The 24,482-nt window shown below is 41.6% G+C and overlaps 1 protein-coding gene across 1 annotated transcript in view; it reads right to left on the reverse strand.

The window, feature by feature from the left end:
• ppm1lb (protein phosphatase, Mg2+/Mn2+ dependent, 1Lb) overlaps nucleotides 1-19,787 on the reverse strand; it is a 59,916-nt gene extending 40,129 nt beyond the window's left edge. Inside the window, exon 1 of the mRNA XM_037774574.1 lies at nucleotides 18,888-19,787. Within this exon, the coding sequence (XP_037630502.1) occupies nucleotides 18,888-19,286 (399 nt within the window). The 5' untranslated portion in view covers nucleotides 19,287-19,787. The remainder of the gene's footprint in view (nucleotides 1-18,887) is intronic.
• Nucleotides 19,788-24,482: the final 4,695 nt, after the last annotated feature.

A 24,482-nucleotide genomic window follows, 5' to 3' on the forward strand; every position in this document is an offset into this window, starting at 1 on the left:
CAGCTCAGAACTAAACCGTGGGCATTTGGGCTGGCCACGTTCAATAAGCTTCACGTGGAACGCGTCCAACAACTCTGCTTTCAGTATGGTCCAGTTAATGAATTGAATCGACGCTTATATGCCGAATGAGCTTGCCCACGTAGGGAATAATTTTGGATTAAAAATGCTTCTAATCATTTTTGTTCACTTTTGGTTTGCAAGCGCTTGACAGCTTGCACATTTGTTGTCCTGCCCGTGTGGTGAGGGAGGGCTGCAGGCGCGGCAGCCGAGCCAGCAGGCGTCGGGCCACGGGTCTCCGATGCAGCCCAGTTTCCACAGCAGGTGCAGCACCATCATGGAGCAGACCCACTCCACTTTGGCCTGCTCACTATTTCCAGCCTTAGACACCACTGCCCCCCAAGGGACTGTCTGCTAAGAATAGAAGAAGGATACCTCAGCCTTTGCGGCAACTATTTTTTTTCCATTCTTCTGTTTATAAATTCACCTCTGGCATGCAGGGCTCCCAACTTTTGGAGGTGCTTGATGTTGTCCTTTTTTTTTCCTAACTAAAAGGAGAGTTTTTCCCTCATCTGAACCGAGCATCTAGGGCGTGCATGCTGTACAGGTTGTTAATCACTCTGAAGATAATTTGTGATTTTGGGCTGTAGAAATGCAACTGGCTTGACTTAAAGAAGCAGTGTGTAACAATTAGGGGGATATATTGGCAGAAATGGAATATAATATTAATAAGTATGTTTTCTTTAGTGTATAATCACCTGATAATAAGAATCGTTGTGTTTTCGTTACCTAAGAATGAGCCGTTTATATCTACATTTAGAGATGGTCCTCTCTCCACAGAGTCCGCCATGTTGCACCACCATGTTTCTACAGTAGCCCAGAATGGACAAACCAAACTCTTAACTTTTCCTGCTTGGGCCGGAGTCGGCAATGTTACTCGCTCCCGTTGCCGCCACTCTCTCTCTCTTGCTTCACCACTCACTTCCCACGTACACACACAGACTCTACACCAGGAGTGCCCACACTTTTTCAGCATGTGAGCTACTTATAAAATGACCAAGTCAAAATGATCTACCTACTATAAAAATGCAAAACATATATTTATTTATAAATATATTGAGTATTCTTTATATGTACAATATATGTTGGTGTACCTTGCATAACTGCATGAACCCATGTTGTACAATATAACTCTGTACATTTTTTGTCATTACCTTACTCTGATGACTTGCACTGAATGGAATCAGCCAGGGATGCATAGTCCGGACAGTAGCTGCTGATAGCCAGCCTCAAGCACACTTCCAAATGATCATCAGTCAAGGTGGAACGGTATTTGGACTTAATAATCTTCATGTGGGAAAAGGCTGACTCGCATAAATAAGTGGAGCCGAATAATGCAGTGAAGGAGGTAGCACATTTCCTCATGTGGAGGTACTTTTCCTCTGTGAGTAAGTTCCAGAACTGTCCATGAGCCCTGGACTTAAGCTGAATGTCAGCTTGTAGTGTCAAAATCTCATCCTCCACTCCAGATGAGTTCAGGTGAAACAGTGTTGCAATTTGTTGGCTGACGTCTATTTAAAAAAAAAAAAAAAAATTTTAATTTTTTTTTTTTTTTTTTTTTTAATGCCATGCGATCTACCCACACTACCTTTGCGATCGACCGGTAGATCGCGATCGACGTATTGGGCACCCCTGCTCTACACGCTGACTGTCCTCCAGATGGAGGGCCATTCGCGTTTTTGCGTCGGCCACCGTAGCTCTCCTACACGCTTGGCCCACGCGAGAGGCTTCAGTTGATTGCAATCTTCTCACCTCACCGCTAGATACCGCCAGATCCTACACACTGGACCTTTAATTTGACAGTGCTAAAGTAGAGTTTCTTTCAAGACTATTATATCTTACCACTACTATAATATTTTAAAATCAACACTTAGACCTGCAACAGCAGGTGAAATTAGCTATTGAGGCCCTAACTTCTTGTGGAATGAAATATTGACTGAGAAAAGCTGAAGATTTTCTCACAATCACCAATCATCAATAAAGTCTTGAGCTTTCATGGAACCACCATCGAGCAGCTATTAGAGGAACTGCTGTGCTGCAACTATCAATTCTTTTCATAATCGATGCTGCTGATTATTTTCTCGATTGATTATTCCTTTAGGCTATAAAATGTCAGAAAATAGTAAAACCTGTCTGTCACAGTTTCCCATAGTCCAAGGTGACGTCTTCAAGTGTCTTGTTTTGTCCAACCAACTGTCTAAAGCACAAAGATATTTACATATTTACAATGATATATAACGACCGGGCCACGCAGGACATGTGAGCAGCACATGTGGGTCACGGAACCTCTTGCTTTTTATTTTGGCACCCATGTTATGTTAGAGCAGCCACACTGCCTGCATGAGCAGCATGGCTCAGCGTGGCTCAGGTGTGGCACGGCTGCACGTCAGCTCCATCTCTTCTAGAGATTCAAGGTCTCACCTATTTTTTCCCGGTGTGCCGCGTGCGGTTCACAGCAAAAATAGACAGTGAAAATAATCTGTTGATAGTATATTGACATCATAAGAGGCAACATTACTACAGTTTCGATGTCCATATCTGTAGAATATGTCACAGACATGAAAAAAAAGTAAATATTTATTTTTAACTCAACACTTCCTGTTGCCGTTTCAAAATAAAAAGCGTTTTTTTTTTCCTGTGGACAGAATTACTTCACTTGTTAACACAAGGCTTTTATTCTGAAATATTTGCAGGACAATGTCGTGGAACATGCAGTGACCTGCACAGCTCCATAAACAAATAAGAGTACCGGATTTTAATCATGGATTATTATTATTATTATTTACAAATGAGCACACACTTCTCAATCCTTTTCTGTCTAAAATATATATAAATGACATAAAAGTCATAATGAAATGAAAAGGCCATTATGAAAGGCAAACTCTATGTAGAGACGCAACAGTTCAGCGAGGTAGCCGTCATGTGCCGCTCATGCATCCAGTGTTGCTCGGGGCTAACAGAGGAAAAACAACACATCCTCACACTGGAAAAGCTAGACCCAGAGAGGTTTTGTCATTTTTACTTGAAGAGTTATTGAAACATTTACCAAAATAGTTGCCAATTAATCTCCTGACAATCGTCTAACTGATTAATCGACTACTTGCTCGGCTCTAATCAGGACTCCTCCTCTTGTCTTGTTTTGCAAGACAGACTAATGTTAACTGGTGTCATGGAACTGGCATGTCAACAGTCTGACAGTATACATGAATCTACAGGGTCCCGAAGGAGCAGACTCTGTCAGGACTCTGTGTTCAGTCTGTAAGATCCAGGCGATGACGAGCAGTTTGTGCACGGTGTAGTGCTGCAGAGCGTGTGCCATCTTCAGAAGACATTATGATTTAGGTTGTGTGTGTGTGTGTGTGTGTGTGTGTGTGTGTGTGTGTGTGTATGTGTGTGTGTGTGTGTGTTTGCATGTGTTGTAAGTAAAAGTCGTGGACTCCCTTCAGGACTGGAGGCAGCAGGCTCTTTAATATTTCAGAGCAGTGATAAATAAGTCAGACAGACTGCAGAGAGATAAGGTGACTCTGCGGGTAGGGGTGAGGAGCGGGGTGGTGGGGGGGAGACAGAGGTAGAAAAGGAGAAGGGGGGAAATGGATATAGCGAGGTGGAGAGAGATATATAAGGTAATAGAGCAAAAGGTCAGAGAAGACATGAAGAGGAGGAATGGGGAAAGCAGAAAAGACTTCTTATTCTATAAAAGGCACGAGAGCCAAATCCAGACACCTCTGGCAAGAGGGAAACATCTGATATACAGACAGTAGGCTTACTATTAACACTTTACCACACCAGGAACAGTAAGTAAAACATAAAAAGCTGTGTTCAATAGTCCATTCAGATGTGTGTGTGTGTGTCCTTCACTGATCCTCACATATCTCCAATTGCACTCCCTTCACAATACTGACCCGGACACACTACAGGTGAATGACAGATTTTGATTTCTGAGGACGAAAGAGATCAGAGGGGGGGATCAGAAGGAGAGGAAGGAGAGGAGAGATAAGTAGGTGAGGCGGAAGGAAGGGGAGTGGATGAAGAGGTAGGAGGGAGGAGATGAGAGGGAGAGAAAACAGACACGGTTACTGTAGGGAAAAGGTCAACGGAGACTGAGAGAGCAAGTGTGTGAGAGAGAAGATGAAAAACAGAAGAAAGAGGTGGAAAAGTATGTCATGCTTTTCTCGGGGGAGGAACTGCCCCATGGTGCCGTGGCCTTTAGTCAAGATGAAAAAAACTCCACTGGTGCTTCCTACACAGTCTAACTCACCACGTTTTGTACGGTTACAGTATGTTCAGCCTTTATCTGTCGACTCTTTGCTCCACCAGGACTTTATAAGCCTCTGAGTCTACACAAACTTTCTGTCTAATATGATCTGAAGTCTATAGGCAAGGCGTTGCCTCTCAGCATCCATGCTTTTATCCCCATCTCCTCAGCAGGAAATAACTTCTTCCCTGCCTTTTCTCCACCTCCAAACAGCAGCTTTAAGCTCCATCTTCCACTATCTTCATTTTCTGTAAGCCTGTAGCATTTTTATTTCTGCTTTGTCAAACCCTCTCCTCCCCTCTCAGCATCTCCCCCCCCCGCCCCCTCTTTCTTCCCCTCTCCTGACCCAACTGAAGGCACTTATCCATCCACACAAACGTTTTCCTCTCCTCTCACCCTCAATGAAGCATCTCTCCTCCTCTGAGCAGCTGTAAGTATAGCTGCCAGCTCTGCTGCTGCTGGATAAGCTCATTAAATCAACTCAGGAAGAGGGCAACATACAGACTTCTCACTCTCAGTATAACAAACACATGCAGGTACTGGATGTGTAAAACGCATGGATGCTAGACGGAGAAGGGGGACGGGGGGAGTCTAAAAATATTGATAAATCTAACAGGAAGGGAATAAATCGGGGAAATAAATGAATACAGACAAGTGGGAGAGGGATGGCGGAAAAAAAGAAAGTGAATCCACGGAGAGAACGTATAGTCCCAATCTCCCCAGTGGGATTAGTGTAAATCTAATCTGCCCCGCTGTCTCTTCTACTCCTTTTAGCCTCGGCTTAGAGACGCTCTCAGGAAGAGAGCGGGGATCCTAAGAGCCTTGAGCTGTTAGCATTAGCTCACATCACCGTAAGCTTCCTCTGCGCCACACTAATCAATTACCGACCCCGCTTATCTGCCTCTAAACTTCCCATCCACTCCGAGCCATCACCAGCCTGTGACCCTCAGCACACACACACAAACACACACATACTGCAAAGCTCCTTTAACTGAGACCCATTTAGCAACACACTGGATCTGATTTATACTGTATATCTGTTGTCCTAATGGGTAGTGCACCAATGTCTCTGGCAGTCTGAAGTTATCACATCAACACATTATTTCAATAACCATCTTTAGCGCAATAAACCTGCCATGGCTATATGGGAAAGGCTTGAAACGATGAGTAGATTAATGTATTTTCCAAATCTCTGATGCTTTTCTCCATCTTATCCCCTTAACAGTTTTTGCTAAAGAACGCTAAATAACGCTACGAAGTTACGCTAAATTTTGGCAAGGAAAAACTGGCATGGGGATTTTCAAAGGGGTCCCTTGACCTCTGACCTCAAGGTATGTGAATGAAAATGGGTTCTATGGGTACCCACGAGTCTCCCCTTTACAGACATGCCCACTTTATGATAATTACATGCAGTTTGGGGCAAAAAACATGCAGTTTTTTGAATGCAGTATAAAGGTGTTATTTTGCCTATTCTGAAAATGGTGTATTTGAATATCTCTGCATACTGGGGTCCCTAAACAGTCTTGGAATTGCATAAATTGGGTATCACTGTAAAGCTGAGACCTTTGTGGATCCATTGAGCCCGATTGTATTCATGTGTGATGATGTTAGTCAACATAGTAGCGAGACCATTTTTTGAAACTTGTCCTCACAGATGTGCTTGCCATCACCGAAAAATGCAATTCTTGCAGAATTCTTCAAATGTCAAGAGTGTGATGATTTGATACCAAATCACAGCATGGCTTTTTCTATGGTGTTCCTCAAGGGGTGGGTGTCTTAATCTGGTGTTTTGGATGGATTATTGATCATTTTTTATCAATTCTCGATAGGTAAAAAATGGTTAAATTTAACGCCAATATGTCACCTTGGATGGACATCAAGAAAATAATTGGCAGATTAATCAATAATGAAAATGATCATTAGCTGCAGCCCTAGTATCAAGATACAATGCTGTTTGATTTACTTCATCACAACAAACATATGTGCTCTACTACTAGAAAAACATGGTTTTGAAATAATGCATGTTATATTGTTAAAAATAGTATTTTGAATAAATACATTTTCATTTTAAAATGGCCAACATGTTTTCTTTTGTTTTACTTGTCAGTATAATGAATGTTACTTGGTTAAGAATATGTACATGTTCTACAGTAAAAGGTTTAAACATATGTGCTGTGATTCATCTTGTCAGCCATATATGTATTTAATTCTAAATACTAGATTACTGTACTAAAATTTTTCATACCAGCAAATGCCTAACGCCGATGAAAAAACTAAGGTGTTAACAGGAAAAAGAGCAGTGTGAGAGCAGTTACATCACTGGGGTCAGAGCATGTGAACAACCCAATTCAGATTTTCTGAATGAGGCCAACGATACCTCCGGTGGCCTCAAACATTAAGCTCTGGCTGCCAGTAGATAGCCACGTCCCAGTCAGTAACAGGCTAACTGTGGGGTTTACACCCAGCTTGCTAGTTGTGGCCTTTAGCCACTGTTGACTTGGATTGGGATTACAAACAAAAGGTCGGACAAATCCAGATTGGAATCAATTTTTCAAAACCCATCGGAAGATTAAGTTTATTTACTGCAGTTACCCTGATGAACATTTGGGCTTCGTCTGCAATCTGTTTGCAAATTACTCCCAATCTGCTTCTTTATCCCTCTTTCCTGTTTTTGGCTTTTTCATTCCTCATCTGTTTTCTACTTAGCACCAACAACTTTATCTAACCCATACACAGCAGATGGTTCACCAGAGAGCCTTACCAATGTTAGATTGCCCCGACACCACCCTTCTCAATAAGTGCCCTGAAAAAAAGAGGGGAACCGCAGAGGAAAACAACAGGATGAAAAAAACTCCAAGGGTCATAAATCTCAAAGGGCCATAATCAACGGTACATGGCAGACATCCAGCAAGACCTTGGTATACAAACAATCCCACACACTCTGCCTAAGAACACACACACACACAGAGACACACACCTGTGTGCTAATAAGATCCCTCTTCCTTCCAATTTTAATCACAAGCACAAATTAATGACATGCTGCGGAGTCCGATCCTCTCTTCTCCCGTGAGCCTTCGTTACAGTGTAAATTAAAGACAACCTGGCTCAGGGTTGGTTCACCGCAGAGTGTATTTGAAGGTTTGTAGCTCACAGTGAATAGAAACCATGTGCAAATATCAAACGCTCATATCGGCTGCATTCCTCCTGTCTGGATGGATCGATGTCTGGAAGGGTGTTGCGGCACATGTGTGCGGCAGACCCGCTCCAGAATGCAAACGTTTTAACGTATAAACCAAGATGTGGAAGAAGTGGAATCATCATCAGATTTTAAAATGGGGTATGTCCAACTTGTGGAATATGGATGGTGATGGGAGAAAGTGACAGACAAACACAACCAGGAGGCCTGTTTCCGTTTACCAGGATGCACCTGCCCTACCCACAGGCCCATCTGGCCAGTGAGAAGAGAGGAAGAGCCACAACTGTGAGCGTTACCGAAAATCACAGCCTAGTCTCTTCGCGCACACACAATCACACCAATGTCGCTAACGCTCAACAGCTGCGACTCGCTACCTTCTCTCAGCCAACATTCTTCTCCCGCCGCCCTTCACTGCCAAGACAGCGAGCAGGCAAACTCCAACTGACTCATCTATTTTCTCAATCACACACAGACAAACAAACAATTGTGGAGCTGGCGCTGACACGCAGACTCCTATAGTCAGACTCAAATTGTAGACGATACTCAAAAAAGAAAAAACATGCATTCTTTCATCTCAGCATTTTACATAACTGCCTTCTATGTGAAGAATGCCCCCCTTTCAAAACACAGTGTAGATTAGCCCAGTCAATTCCAGCCATGTGATTTGATTTAGAGCCCGCTAATCAGCTACAGACCAAAGACACACATAAGACTGTACAATCTAATAGCGCCGCTTTGGACAAATATAGCACTGCTGTAGGCGAGCATTATGCATTCAGAGCCAGACTTGTAGCTTTGCAACATTTAGAATTGGATTTTAAACCTACACTTCCAACACAACCAGCCCGCTTGACATCTAAATAAGGCACGCATCACATGGGGTGGTTGCGACTGAGCGTGGCAAGCAGCCGAGGCAAGTGGACACAGTGGGGTCTGGGGAGATGCCATAATGGGGGGGACAGCAGGTTGACATGGCCTTGGAGATGGCGTTTTTTGTGGCCCATTCATTCACTGCCAACCCCCTAAAAGAGAGGAGGAGATGGAGCGAGGAGGGGGAAAATAGGTGAAAAGAGAAAACAGAGTGATGTGGGGCGACAAGAGGGGGGGATTTGGCAACCAAACACAACAGCTCCATTACCGAACCCACCTTTCAGCGCCATGTCAGCTCAAACTAGCCCCACTGGGAGATGGAGGTGAATTGGAGGAGGACAAAGAGGAGCTAAACACCATGAACTTCGCAAGCAACTTTCCACACAAGACAACTCAACATATATACAGTGATATGCGATGTGCGTGAACAATGACCTTGTGGCTTCCGTCTGCTTGGAGGTGTGTGTATATTTAGTCAGGGGATTTTTAGCAGAAGTGTTTGACAGAGACGGTGTTAAATTATTGAGCAGTCGCTGCCAGCAGGGAAGGGACGGCATGCTGAGGCTGAAGAAGGCACTCTTATCTGGCGCTACATGCTGTTGGCAAACACACACACACACACACACACACAATCCTGTCACACAGACACAAGCACCTATCAAAATCAGAATTGCATGTTCTTTTTAACCACCTAAATGCTCTTAAGAGAGGAGGTTTATACATGCTAAGACACACAGAGGCAAAATATTATTAAAATGAGTGGATTTCTGAATGACATTTATTTTATGGAAAACGATGACAGCGGAAAAGAGGAGATTACAGATGTTAACTCCAGGGCTAAACATTTAGGTTGCTTGACAGGCAACAGCCCCGTTCTTCTATTTATTTGGCGTGTTTTACTCCGTGACTCCACTCCTCAGTCGCTCCCAGACAGTCCTCTCGCTACAAGGAAAACCAACCTCACCACCGGGGGACAAATTACCAAAAGGTCAGAAGACTTTTCAGCAGAGTCCTCAAGCTCTGTGGTCTCTTCTCTGCTGTGCTGCACTAGTATTTTCCTAGCAGAACATGACCTCCCGTGTGCTTTCCGCTTTCTGCTTCGGTTGACATCAAGGAAGGGCTGAAATGTTGAGCGTCAGCTTTCGCCACAAGTGACAGAAGGGGATACAGAAAGATAACAGTAGTAACTAGAAAAGTGCACTCAGTAGAGTGCAGATCTTCACCAGATGTGTCTGCAACGACCACTGCTGTAATGTTTGATTGAATATATACAAACCACAATTGCCTAACTCCCCCCCGTCTAGACCGCAAGCAGATGAGTTTTTCACCGCTAAACTTCAGTTCAGTTCTGTGTAACGCTTCACGTTGACTGCTTCCTCTGAACAAAAACTGTCAGTCCTGCTGTGTGTTTAGTTCCGTAAGCAGTTAACCAAACACACCGCAGGACTATATCCTACCAACTCTCCTCCTACAGACATGAGCAGACGCGCTCGGTTGTAGTCGGCGCTCGGCTGTAGTCGGCGCTCGGTTGTAGTCGGCGCTCGGTTGTAGTCGGCGCTCGGTTGTAGTCCGCGCTCGGTTCAGTTTGTCATTTGCTAAGCGATAGTTTATACATACATACATGCAATTGTCTTATCTAGACATGCATATCAAGAGAGGAACAATTTGTAATCCGTAGCGGAAAAAAGGGACCACACTGAAGCAGTTGTTGGTCACTTGCAGCCCATACTGGCTGGATAACAAGAGTGAGAAGTTAGCAGTCAATGACAGCATAAAACAGTCAATAAAATATATTTTCAAAAAGTGTGAATCACTGCAGCCACGAGAGATCTTTGAGCATACAGTCACAAATGAGCACAAAAAATATTAGGCTGACCAGTCCTGTAGTATGCAAGATTAGCCGTGGACAGACAGACAGAGATGCACACACACACGAACGAATACCTCATCTCCTGGCAGAGATAATGAGCAAGTTTGCTGATCCTCATTAGATTAATCCCTCTCTTTTTTTTGCCCTTTACAGTCCAAAGTGCAGAATAAACTGCTAGAGCTGCCAGGAAATCAGTCCAGTCAGTCACTCAAGGACACTTCAGTGTGTGACTGAAGCCCTGCTGCTGATGCTTCAGCCTGAGCCTGGTGGTACTTCTCACTGTACCATCCTGCAGAGCAAATCTGCCAGTCATAGTCATGTCATGGTTTATAGAAGGGAATGAGCTGGCCGGCGAAACCACGTCAGCAGCAGAGGGATTTTATGTCCTTAAACCGGCAATGACTTATTTATCGGCCACTTGGGGGCAGCAGAAACAAGTTGTGAACACAGAGCACGACATATTATCAACTTTTAAGTTATAGTACTAAGATATGAGGCAACATTAGCATCCATTTGGAGTCATGCTTGTGACCACCTGATGAATGTAAGTCAAATATTCACTCTCCTTTTAGCTTCGTTTTGGTCTCCACCAACTCCTGAGGGAAATATCTAGCTTTTTAGCTGCTAAATGCTCCACTATGTTCACCAACTACTAGCTAATTGTGTCTGTCTGCTGTTTGGTGTTGGCTATAAAGCTCCGTAAATCACTACGGGTAAACCCTTTCACATATAAGTAGTAACGTCATCCATTGACAATATTAAAATATTGTAATATTTTAGCCTCATTTCATTTATTTAGTTTATTTTAAAAGGAGTACGTGGTTTCTAGTTTTCTCTCAGAGCACTGAAAATCACAATATGCTGAAAGGTTATTATGGAATTTTTGCCCAAATGATGCCAAAAATATTCTGCCTACTGCAGGTTTAAGTCTATTTTATTAACTTGCTGAGGGCACCGATTGACGACGTGATGTGAAATAGCGTGAAGCAGGTGCTTGGTCCCGATAGGCCTTTGGCATTTCAGTCTCTCCCAGTGAAGTCGTCTCTCCCTGGAAGACCAGATAACACCAAAACTGCCCCTCTCATCTCCGTGTGAGTCCTCAGCGTCCATGAAGGAGAAGCAGTGCACCTTCCTGTGCAAGCTTGCAACACACACACACATAAATATTCATGCACTCACACACACACACACACAGACTGCTGTCCTTGGTCTTCACACACTCCCTCTCTTCGTTTGCTCTCTCTCTCTAATCCTGTAATGCCAACAGTGCAATTAGTCACATGCCGGCTCGTTCTTTCATCTCTCTAGTGAGAGCGAACTCTGAAGGAATTCAAGCTGCTTACTATCTAAAACTACGTAACCCGCCCCATGCTCCTGGAGTAAACACACATATAAACACAATCAAATATCTCAAATTCAAACACTAGCCTTTCTGACTATAACATGTCCTTCATTGTGAAGCGGTAGAGAAGGTGAAACTGTGCCGCACCACTGCTTCAATTGCTCTCAAATGTCCCGTCTACTTTGCAATTCAAGAAATGAATAATGAAGTTGAAAATGAAATGGCCATTCAGCCTGAATATGAAGCAAAAGGTGAACGAAGGACAAGCTAAGAGCTGAATAAAGACAGAGAGGATCCCTCTCAAAATGGTCATCGTCCCTGTGTTTTTTTTTTTCTACTTCTTTACTCTGCGCTCTCCCATTGCCTCCTACACAGTTGGAGACTATATATCTATCACAACCCACTCACAAACAAACACCACAGATCGAAACTACATGAAATCAGCAGAACAAAAGCAAAAAAAAAGATGGCCAAACAGACAGAGAGAGGCAGCCCCCGCACTAAAGTTAAACAGCCTTGTAGTGAATGTCTTCTCTGTACTCTACAGTAACAGTTAAGGTAATTTTGCAGCGCCTGAAGCCACAACCTGACAGTGAGGCAGGGAGGAGCAGAGTACGGCTGACTCTCTACAAGCCAGTGAGGGAAAAAATGGCGCATGTTGCTGTTATATGGATGGAAGAGCTAAGGGTTATCACTTTCATGCAGGTTTATTCCCATGTGTCAGCTAAAAATCAATCTCCATTTAACAGACAAATCCCCTCCCTCAGCCATCATCTAATGTGACTGAGACCGCCGTCGGATGTGTTCACATTAAACACTGATTTTTAACACTTGAAAATTGAATTTGCGTTGGTGTGTGCTGGTGGGTGTGTGGTGCGGAGAGATAGAGAAAGAAACAAATTGAAATTTCCACATGTTATTTAGCGCCGACTGGTGATTTATCTGGTAATAAAGTGACTGGCTTCTTTAACTTTCAATCCTCCAGCATCCTGGAATCACAGGATTCGAATCAACCCCCGACTGTGTTGCAAATGCAGATCGACACTGTTTGACGTTTTAGGAGATACATGTATTTGCGTTCTTGAAGAGAGAGACGAGGAGATCGATACCACTCTCATGTTTGCATGCTGAACGCAGCTAGAGCCAGGTGGAGATTAGCTTATTTTAGCATATCGACTGGAAGCAGGGGGATATAGCTATCCTGTATCTGTCAAAAGTGAAAAAAATACACCTACTAATTGTTACACCTTGTTTGTTTAATCCGTACACGTAGCTCCAGCTCCATAATTGATGCACAGACATGAGATATTGATCTTCTCATCTATTTCTTGGCAAGAAAGAAAATAAGCGCATTTCCCATAACGTCTAAAACTGTGTCTAAAACTGCACCTACCCTAAGGTAGGTATCATTAAAGATGCATTGAATGTGATTTTTGCATCCCATAGTGCAAAATAGCCATCAGCTACATCATTTTCATGGAGTGTGATGGCTTTGCCAGTCAGTGCTAATGATACAGTGATTACGTCAGGTGATTCCTAGCTTTTCAAAAGCTTCATTTACAGCCTGCTACTTGCATTTACAATAACTCTGCATGATGCACTCTGCATGCACTCTGCATGATGGTGTTACAAGGAAGAGGACGATTGCTTTCTCAAACCATAAAAAAAGGATGTAGCTTGCATAAGCCCAACAGGCAACAACAGCTTGTGTCAGTGTGTCAGTGTGCTGGCTTGACTGTGACTTGCCCCAAACGGCATGTGATTATCATAAAGTGAGCATGTCTGTAAAGAGGAGACTCGTGGGTACCCATAGAACCCCATTTTTCATTCACATATCTTGAGGTCAGAGGTCAAGGGACACCTTTGAAAATGGCCATGCCATTTAGTGTAAGTTTGGAGCATTAATTAGCCTCCTTTGCGACAAGCTGAAGATGTCATATTGAGCTTTAGGAAAGTGTGACAGGCATTTTTCCCCATTTCCAACATTATATACACAAAACAAGAAATTGATTAATCGAGAAAATAATCAGCAGATTAATCGATAATAAAAAATAATCTAGTTGCAGACCTAATTGCATTTGAATCCACTACTTCCTCCCTTAATGCTCATGTTGAATCTCTGCTCTAATTAGTTGGCACATGCAGTGAAAATGACATTTCCGTCCGTTACAGGCTTTGTAACAGTGTCCAAAACCTGTTGATGTTGATGCAAACTCTTGGATGCTAGATAGATGTTGACACAAGTCCGACATTTCTTTAATGACTGTGTATGAGCTTTGGATGAGCGGAGTGTTTGCGTGGAGGGAAATGGAAGCGGCTGACACTTCGCTAATTAGCCAGCTGAGGCAGCCAGTATTCCTGGTGTTGCCTTGGGCCACACAGCATCCCTCTGCTCCATTCAATGCCCTCTGGCTAACAAAAAAAAAAAAATCTAGATTCGCTTAAGAGAGGAAGTTGTTTCTGAAGGCTGCTGTCTGGCAACCGTTTCACACACTTCAAAAGAGGGCGTGGGAATAAAAACAGACCAAATTGTTGCCCATGGACATGCAGTGATAAAACAGCTTCTCGCCTACATGGCCAAATCTGAAGCCTCTCTTCTTGCTCTTACTCTCACCATAGATGCTCTCCCACTCGTTTTCTCATTTTTCTGTCACATATACAAACATATATCTCCTGTTCATTATTTATTTTATTCTAGTCTCTTTACCATATGTGTGGTATAGCTGTAGCACAGCACACAGGTTAGGTCATTGGTCTCCAAAGAGGAACTCCACATAGGGTAGAAGCACAAGCAAAAAAGGCCGCAGGGGAAAAACAATTCAATGACCACTTTTGGTCAAAAGCTGCAGCAGTCAGCAGCGCGGCCTAAAATTTAATTTCCCCTAAAAGAGCTGCTGTCCTCTGTGCCTTTGGCTGGCTTTTTTTAGCATGTTATCGTTCTGCCTCAATCAGACCACAGCAGTCAAACTGAAAAGACAGTTACTGTCAGGCCCCGAAACAGCATGGAGCTCCTCAGCAAACCACAACTGGCTGATCAAAAAAACGTGTCATTTTTTAATGTACAAGCTGAAGTATAGAGAAGAGAGGAGAAAGACGGAGGAAAATGGCATACCCTGCCACTTACGAGTTTGTGGCTTTTTTTCTATGTAGCTCTGTCGCATCAGTACTGTGTCAGATGAGGTCATAGTTTAAGAAACAATGCCAGGGTTCAAGCATACCATGACTTCATGATAAATCAGTGTTTTCGTGTTCCTGTCAAACCGTGGCGTCATCTCAAATGCTCTTTGTCCCTTTCACTGACAACTATTCTTTTTAAGGGGTCTCGTGCTTTGCAAAGCTGTTCCCTTACTGCCCCTGAACGCACTGGCACGTTCATGTCGAAAAACAACATTAGATAGCACCACGGATGCAGAAAGAAAGCTTTTAGCTGCAAACAAGTATCGACTGAGGGTGGACAGTGACCAGCAAATCAGTCATCTAATAATGACCCACTTCAGTTATGCTTTGCTCATAGTATTGAGTTCAGTTAGCTGTAGCCTATACAGCCCTCTGAAGCACACCGGTTTGGAGTTCATCCTCCTCCTCCTTCCAGCTATAATCATGTTAGACCATGTCTGCGTCCTAAAAATGTTGTTTTGGCCAAAAAAACATGAGAGATGGATATTTTTAGCATGATTTTAAGCTGTAAATAGACAAGATGCAGTTGCCTTGCCTTTTGGAAGAGAACAGATTAAGTGTGGGCGAATGTGTGATCAGGGCTGTAGCAAGGAATTATGGGATCCTGGGCCTCAATTGAAAACATGCATGAGAATACGCACCATTAACACACAATATCAACTTAAAGCGGCAGTGGGCAGAATGTTTTTGGCATCATTGGGCAAAAAATCCATAATAACCTTTCAGCATATTGTAATTCAAGTGTTCTGAGAGAAAACTAGACTTCTGCACCTCCTCATGGCTCTGTTTTCAGGCTTTAGAAAATTTAGTCCGTGACATGAGACTTTGGCCAATCACAGGAGAAAGCGTGCTCCAGCTGGTGGGCGGTGCTTGGCATTTCCTCAACTGATCTCCACATGTCTGCCGGGTCACAAATTTTCTCATTTTACAGCTAAACAGTACACTACAAGATGTTTCTGAAAACATTTGAGACGAGAAATAGGCATTACAGTAACAGAATATTGATTCATATTTGATCAGCGCTGCCTAGTTTGACCGTTTGATCAGAGTTTGCAAGTGATTGACAGCTGCTCTTAGACGGCAAGGCTCCAGCTCGGCTCTTATCGAGGCCTGAGAGGGTCTTTGTGCCAAAATAAAGACCTTTATTATTTCAGTGTTTGTGCTTGTAAATTGTAGCTGTGATGGAATTTTCTATTAATTCCTCTCTCCTTGGTTTGGAGGTCAGAGTGTTTCTCAGTGTCCCTCTGTTGACATTATTGGGTTGGATTCCTGTCTAGGCACCGTTATCTGTACAGCTGTGTCTGTAGGAGGGACCATAGAGCCAGTCGCTAGGGAAACCAGGGTCAGAGATGCCAGAGGAACCGAGTAAGTCAAAACATGATAAGGGTAAAATACTGAACACCAGGGAGGAAGGGCAGAGTTGTGAGGCCTTCACGCAGAGAGCACCTCAATGGTGGAGACCTGACAATTGCTCCTTGATCAAGCTTCAATAAACCTTCTGTTAACTTGTGTATCAGAAATTCCACCACAGTAGCTGGTCAAAGGAATAGGCTAATCACCTCTGATGGGTATTTGATATCATTTTCGACATTTGATGAAGCTATTTATTAATTTAATTGTCTAAAAATTGTTTGATGAATTGTTAGATGCTGTCCAAATAAGCACACGTTCATCCTAAAAAAAATGCCATTTTCAATGACAATTTTGGCTTGCTATACACTTTGTCTCACTTGTGGACTTCATACATGTTTGACAGTAAACCGGACCAGCCAGGATAAGATACAAAACACTGAATAAATACACACTTGGGAGATCAGTTAAGGCATCTTATCCCAACTGCCATAAACCTCCTGAACTCTGACGTCTCCTCTGTCTGAGTTGAAAACCTGCAATGTAAATGTGCAATAACACGTTGGTCACTTTTGTGTCACTTTTGCAATACTGTAAATCTACTGTTACGGATATGTGCAATAACATGCTGATCGCTCTGTGCAATAATTATATGATGCTGTGCAATAACTATATAATTAACTGACAGACACTTTGTGCAATAATCTGGCAAAACTGTAATCTGGCAAAACTGTCATCTCATCGATATACATATTGTATTTTTATATTTTATATTGTATTATCTTTTCCTTAGCACCTATGGAATTGTCACAATCTAATTTCGTTGTACTACACAATGACAATAAAGGGCTTGAATCTTGAATCTTGAACTCTGACGTCTCCTCTGTCTGAGTTGAACACGTGCAATGTAAATGTGCAATAACACGTTGGTCACTTTTGTGTCACTTTTGCAATGTAAATACTGTAAATCTACTGTTACAGATATGTGCAATAATTATATGATGCTGTGCAATAACTATATAATTATCTGACGGACACTTTTGGCAATAATCTGGAAAACTGTCATCTCATTAATATACATATTGTATTTTTAAATGTTATATTGTATTATATTTTATATTGCTCTATCTTTTTTTTTATTGTATTATCTCTTCATTATCACCTATGGGATTGTGACAATCTAATTTTGTTGTACTACACAATGACAATAAAGGGCTTGAATCTTGAATCTTGGATCTTGGATTCTTGAATCTTGAATCTTGAAACTTAACCCAGACACTTTGTGGGCCCCCTGCAGCTCAGTTTGGGGCCCCTGGGTGCCCACACACACAGACACACGTGTATGTGTTGGCGAAGACAGAGTAATGTAGACTGGAGGCACACATACAGTCAAAGATGACACCTTGATGAATTGTTAGATGCTGTCCAAATAAGCACACGTTCATCTAAAAAAAAAAAATGCCATTTTCAATGACAATTTTGGCTTTGAATAAATAAAGATAAACATAAAGATATCATAAGGACAGTGCAATATGGTTAGACAGTGCAATATGTTAAATAGGGACAATGCAATATGTTAAATTGGGACAGTGCAATATGTTACATCTGTGTAATATTGGACTATTGTCAGTGCAATATGGGCAAGACAGTAGACGGTGCAGTGCACTACCTGGGTGCAATACCTGCCATGATGTGTGTGATAATGTGTGTGATAGTATGTGCCATTATGTAGGTGGACTGTGTATGTGTTGAAACGTCTGTTTCTGTGAAACTGTTTCCCTGTCTGATGTGGAATTGTTTATTATTGTTGTTGATGCTGTTTTAATTTAGTGTTTGTAACTGCAGTCGGACGGAGTCCAGGAAAAATTTCCCCATAGGGACAATAAAAGTATATCTTATCTTATCTTTGCTACACTTTGTCTCACTTGTGGATTTCATACATGTTTGACAGTAAACCAGACCAGCCAGGATAAGATACAAAACACTGAATAAATACTAACTTGGGAGATCAGTTAAGGCACATATGTCAAACTCAAGGCCCACGGGCCAAACCCGGCCCGCGGTGGTATTATCTTTGGCCCGCAGGATAATATCTAATTACTATTAGAGCTGGCCCGCCGGTATATTGCACGCACCACTAATACTACAAATCCCACAATGCACTGCCAGATTGACCCCAAACATTGATGAACTTGCATCCAAGATGAGATGCCAAGTATCTGGCTTAGACTAGTGTGCATCACAGAGCAGCAAACTGAGCTTTAATGTATGTTTCCTTTTTGCATTTTTTTTCTTGTACCACAGGGCATGTTTGGTTTTTCTTTGGAGGAAATTATTTTTTGGCTGTTGGCCTGTGGAAAAATGTCTTCATTAGAAATTACTCTGGAAAAGTTGCAGATAGAGCCATAAGAAATGAATGCAACAGATTTTTCATTTATTTAATGTTTAATGTTGTTTTTATAGGCAATAACTTAAGCTTTGTTAGTTCCAGGTTCAATATGTGCAATAAGTTCATTTCAATAAGTTTTGCAATAAACATTGAACCAGTTCGGCCCCCGACTTGTACCAATTTTTTAATTTGGCCCACTGTGTATTTGAGTTTGACACCCCTGAGTTAAGGCATCTTAACCCCAGACACTTTGGGGCCCCCTACAGCTCAGTTTGGGGCCCCTGGGTGCCCACACACACACACACAGGTGTATGTGATGGAGAGACAGAGTAATTTAGACATGCAGTCAAAGATGACACCTTGCCTTTCATTTTCACTCACCTCTCCTCCATGCCCATCAAAAATCCCAAATATCGACGGGTGGCTCTTGTTGACGACGTCGGAGAGCACCTCGAACCGGTCCTCCATGTGGTCTCTCCGGCCCTGGATGGAGTACACGGCCACGTTGTGGCTCTTGAACTCCCAGGTCTTGGAGAACTCCGCGTCCAGGACATCCAGCCCCCCGAAGCGCTCGTTCTGCATCATCTCCGCCACTTTCCCCTTCACCATCTTCACGGCGTCGCGGCTCGACTTCACGATGGTCTTCACCTCGTCCGTGTGGAAGAAGTAACTCCACAGAGCCAGGCTGATGCACAGCAGGAACAAGGTCTCCGGTCTGAGCAGGAAATAACGCATGATCCGACCTAGCAGAGACAGAAGGGTCATGGTATCCTCTATCATTTATTAGTATGTGTTTACATGCACGAGCTCTGGGCAGGTTGTGGAGTCGCTCGACCTCTCGTCACTCCATCGTCGTTGATGTGAGGCGTCTGGTAGCGGTGAAACAGACACATTTAACCGAGCGTTTCACCAGATAATACTGACAAAACGAGGGGTGCTTAACCAGGCAGGAGGTGAGGTGTTAGCAGAGCAGCAGAGGAGGATATAAACACGATGCTCCGGCTGGTTTCTCCTCCTCTCTCTCTAGCATGCAGCTCCGCACCACCAAAAAGCTGATGCGGTGCCCGGCAATAAGACAGAAAACACCGCAAGTTGCACCGTTTTTGGGACTTCAAATCACGCCAGTGTGCTGGCTAAAGGAGAGGGTAGAGAGTCTTCTTTCTGGACAGCCCCGCTACGGTTCCCAGTCCTGAAAATAGCGGTCCTGGTGTTGGTTGAAACATTCCCAGCTGCCACACTGACTGGCTGCGACTCTCTGCTGCTCACTGACTAACTCAACCGGGGGTGCTGCCTTCAGGTGCAGCTCGGATATGTCCCATCTCAAACGAGTCGGTGCTCTCTAGAGCAAGGGTTCTCAACCTCTCATAACTTGAGGCCCATTTCTTATTGTTAAAACATTTCTGGGGACCACCTTTCCTAAATAAATTACAGACTGGGCTCCAACAACATTTTTTCGTTTCAAAAACCACTCAACATGTGTGTCACTGCATCCAAGACATATATAGATAGATAGATAGATAGATAGATAGTAACTTTATTAATCCCGAGGGAAATTCAAGTTTCCAGCATCACAGTTCCATAGTGCAAAAACATGTTAGTAAAAATGCAGTAAAAAAAGATAGCTCCTGGAAGCAGTGGAAGAAGTGCTGAACCTTTATTTAAGAAAAAAACACAAGTATTATCAGCTAAATGTGGTTAAAATACCAAAAGTAAAAGTCCTTGTTATGCAGAATGGCCCCTGTTATATTATAACGCATAATATATTACTGCTACATTAATATGTAGAGATGAATGTGCTGTAGCTGGTCGAGGTGGAGCTATTTTTAAGCACTTAATATGCTTATTGCATTGTTGAATCTGTAACAAAACATTTTTCGTACCCCCTCCTAACACTGTTTCACTAAATGAGGATAGATAGATAGATAGATAGATAGATAGATAGATAGATAGTAACTTTATTGATCCCGAGGGAAATTCAAGTTTCCAGCATCACAGTTCCATAGTGCAAAACATGTTAGTAAAAAGACAGTAATAAAGTTAGTAGTGCAAAGTACAAACAAATATACCAGATATAAAAATATTTATCAGATATCTTGAGGTCAGAGGTCAAGAGACCTGTCTGAAAATGGCCATGTCAGTTTTTTTAGTGTATATTTGGAGCGTTATTTAGCCTCCTTTCCCGACAAGATGGCAAGACATGGTTGGGACCAATGGATTCTTTAGGTTTTTTAGTTTCCTATGATACCGGTATAGCTTTAAAACTGAGCCTGCTACAACCTCTGAAAGACAGAATAGCGGCCATCGGATTTTGAAGAAGTTAATGTAACCATTTGGCAGGTCCTCACGGCCCACTAGGTGGTCCTCACGGCCCACTAGGTGGTCCTCACGGCCCACTAGGTGGTCCTCTGAGGCCCACCAGTCGGCCCCCGGCCCAGTGGTTGAGAATAGCTGCTCTAAAGGAACCAGTGTGATTAATCTCTAGCCTATAGGATTATGTTGTAATAAACGTTTTAGCTACATTTCTTTTCATCAGTTTGGCATTTAAAATGTCACAAAGTATCCACGAATAAGGCTCTGTGATATGGTTGAAGTCATTTTATCGTTATAATAATGCGGATATTTTTCACACATCACAATATTGAAATGTAATGAAGATCATGATAATCTATGGAATTCCATTGCTCCATATAACATGAGACGAAATTATTCAAAGTAAACAAATTCTTCTTTTGTTTTTTACTTCTGTGATTATGAGTGTTCTACAGTATTGTTATACTACAAGAGTTTGTCCACTACTTTAAAGTCAAAACTGCTCCACCAAATGAAAATATGCTCAAAGATTGTAGGTCAACCCCTTGAGAAATTCTATGACTCAGCCTATCATAATAACATATTAAGGCTGGCTAACACCATCGTCTCTGACCCCAACCATGTTTTGAACAGTGAATATGAATTGTTACCATCAAATCAGAGATACAGGGTTCCACGATTTAATAAGGTTAGACTGAAGCACTCTTTTGTACACCAGTCAATCCTAAAACTAAATATGGAGCCTAATCCCAGATCAAATGTACGTTGAAGGACCCTGAATATCATCTTCTGTGATTGTAATGTTTAAATGTATGTATCCTTGTTTCTGGTCTTTGTCCTTTTTGTGATGTTGCAAATGGAGCTGCTGTGATGCAAAACAAATTTCAGACCTGTCTGACAATAAAGTATTATTGTATTATCGTATTTATATGTCTAACAAAAACTTTAACTTTTGATTACAGCTTGCAAAGAATATAATTGATTTGAGTAAAGCAATTTGTGAGCAAGGACACTTTATTTGCATAGCAACTTTCAAAAACAGAGGCAATTTAAAGTGATTTTGCATAAGGATAATAAATGCATTAGAACAACATATGTTAAAAAACACAGTAAAAGCCAAATCAAAATAGAATAAAATGATATTTAAAAAAAAGGAAGATAAAGATATAGCATACAACTGTTGAATTACAACATAATCATGTGATTTCACTGAAATATACCCTACCCACCAACACCTCTAGCTGTTACAATAGATAGGACTTCAGCTAGAGTATTGGAAAAATACTTCCAGCATCTTTACATATTGTGGTTTAATTTAATCACAAAACCACAGCTCTTGAACTGATACAAATGATCTAAATTCCCAAACTGAATTCAATTCAGTTACTTTCCAGTTAGTAAAAGAGCAATAAAAAGCTCAACTTTTAATGGTTCTGTTGTTGAAATGCAATTTTACCTATAACTGCATAACGCAATATTTAAATAAAATGCCCATGAAAAGACTATAACATTATACCTTTAAGGCTTTTTTATGCATATTGTCCATTAATAGTCACATCTTGGTAGTGTACTATTCCCACGTCTCCTGACATTGTGCCAATAGGCCTATTGAAGACATGATTGTAAATGTACGAGTTTAAATATTTCCGACAGCACGTGAAGGCATCCAGAGAGCTGGCATACCACAGGTGCGCACAAAGAGCGTGGATTGATTCATTCTAACATAGGGGACTAATTTAGACAATTTCATTGTAATAATTGACATAATCAGATAAATAATCCCAAAATTGAGCCAGAAGTGTTGGTGGGTAGGGTACATTTCAGTGAAATCACATGATTATGTTGTCATTTATGTTGTATGCTATATCTTTATCTTCTTTTTTAAATATTATTTTATTCTATTTTGATTTGGTTTTTACTGTGTTTTTAAGTGTGGTTCCAATGCATTTATTATCCTTATGCAAAGCACTCTAAATTGCCTATGTTTTTGAAAGTTGCTATGCAAATAAAGTGTCCTTGCTCACACATTTCTTTACTCTAATCAATTATATTCTGTGCAAGCTATAATCAAAAGTTAAAGTTTTTCTTAGACATATAAATTATTTTGTCTTGTGTTAAATGGAGCAATTGAATTCCATAGAATATCATTATTTGCCTACATTTCAATATTGTGATGTATGAAAAATATCTGCATTATTATAACGATAAAATGACTTAATTTTGAGGAGGGTCCTTATGTCAAAAGCTTGTCTTAAAATCCTCATTATTTCAGATGTTTTTTTTGCCTACATGGTGCATAGCCCAAGATATTTTGTGTGTAATCAAAACACCACACAGCAAATCTTGTTTCATGTAATATACCAGCATAGGAGCACTGTATCTGTTAAGCAGAGTGTGGGAGGGATGAAGGGGTTAATAGGGGCCAGAAGCTAATTTTTGCCCCAGGCCCCCCAAGCATGTTAATCCATGTTTTGTTTTTTTCATCAACAGGTTTACAATACATGACAGATTTGACAGATGAAAAAACTACTGACAATACAAAACAGGAATGTACAAAATTAGGTCCTAATTAAATTGTAAAAAGACTCCAAACTTTAAACTGAAAAGGTTCTGAGAGCTTTGAGATGCATGAACTAGAACACACTACTGTGATGTTAGGGGGTTAATAAAATGCATCTCCGGAAGAGGAGGATTTTCAGTAGTTTTAATGGGTTTGGAGGGGTTCTTTGGGGGATTATCTATCAAGAATGCATGATGAAGGAGAAATGTTCACTGTCCGACCAATTATGTCATTGATTTCTTCAAGATCATCTTTCCAGAATTTGTGAATATTTATACACATTTGAGTAAACAGTGAACGTATGTGCCTTCTGTAATCTTGCATTTATTACAAAACTTTGATAGAACTGGGTTCATTTTTGTGCATCTCACTGGTGTAGGCCTAATATATAGTTCCTTCGCTCTATTAGTGGTAAAGCAGCCGGATAAATTGAGCCACATATCACTCTTTAGCTTCACTTTCAACACGGTCATTCTGTTTTAATTTTAGCTGTAGTTTCTTTCACTGTCCCGAATCATCGCACTAATTTGGTCGAGTCCTCGCTATTAATTAGTATTTGTTCTAATGAGGAGATTGCACCATAATATTGAGCCTGTTTGAGAGATTGGATATACAATCTGGCCATGGTTAAGGGGGAAATAAATGCACTTCAGGTTTTGTTTATGAATGTTTAGGTTAACAGATCTGTATTCTGAATTGTGAGGGGTCAAACAATGATCAAACGCTGTAGACCGTAACTCTCTTAACTCAGACAAAACTTCCAAAAGCAAATATACTTAATTCAGTCAAATAAATACAAGACTCTCTTTACTATAATAGTGTTGCTAAATGATTTGCAAATAGGACCAGGCAGTGTGTTTAATTAAAAATGAGATATATGCACATGTGGATTCCTATTTTATATGGTCTAACATGGTACATCTCTCAAAAATAATTAAAGGTTCCATATTATAAAAAAGTGAGATTTTCATGTTTCTTTATTATAAAGCAGGCTTAAGTCCTATATAAATACTGTGAAAGTATCGAAACACTCAATCCACAGGGAAATACACACAGCCCGTATTCAGAAACTCTGCATTTGAAATAAGCTGTCAGGATTTCTGCCC

Source organism: Sebastes umbrosus, chromosome 7 (genome assembly GCF_015220745.1).
Source record: "Sebastes umbrosus isolate fSebUmb1 chromosome 7, fSebUmb1.pri, whole genome shotgun sequence".
NCBI classification, from domain to species: Eukaryota; Metazoa; Chordata; class Actinopteri; order Perciformes; family Sebastidae; genus Sebastes; species Sebastes umbrosus.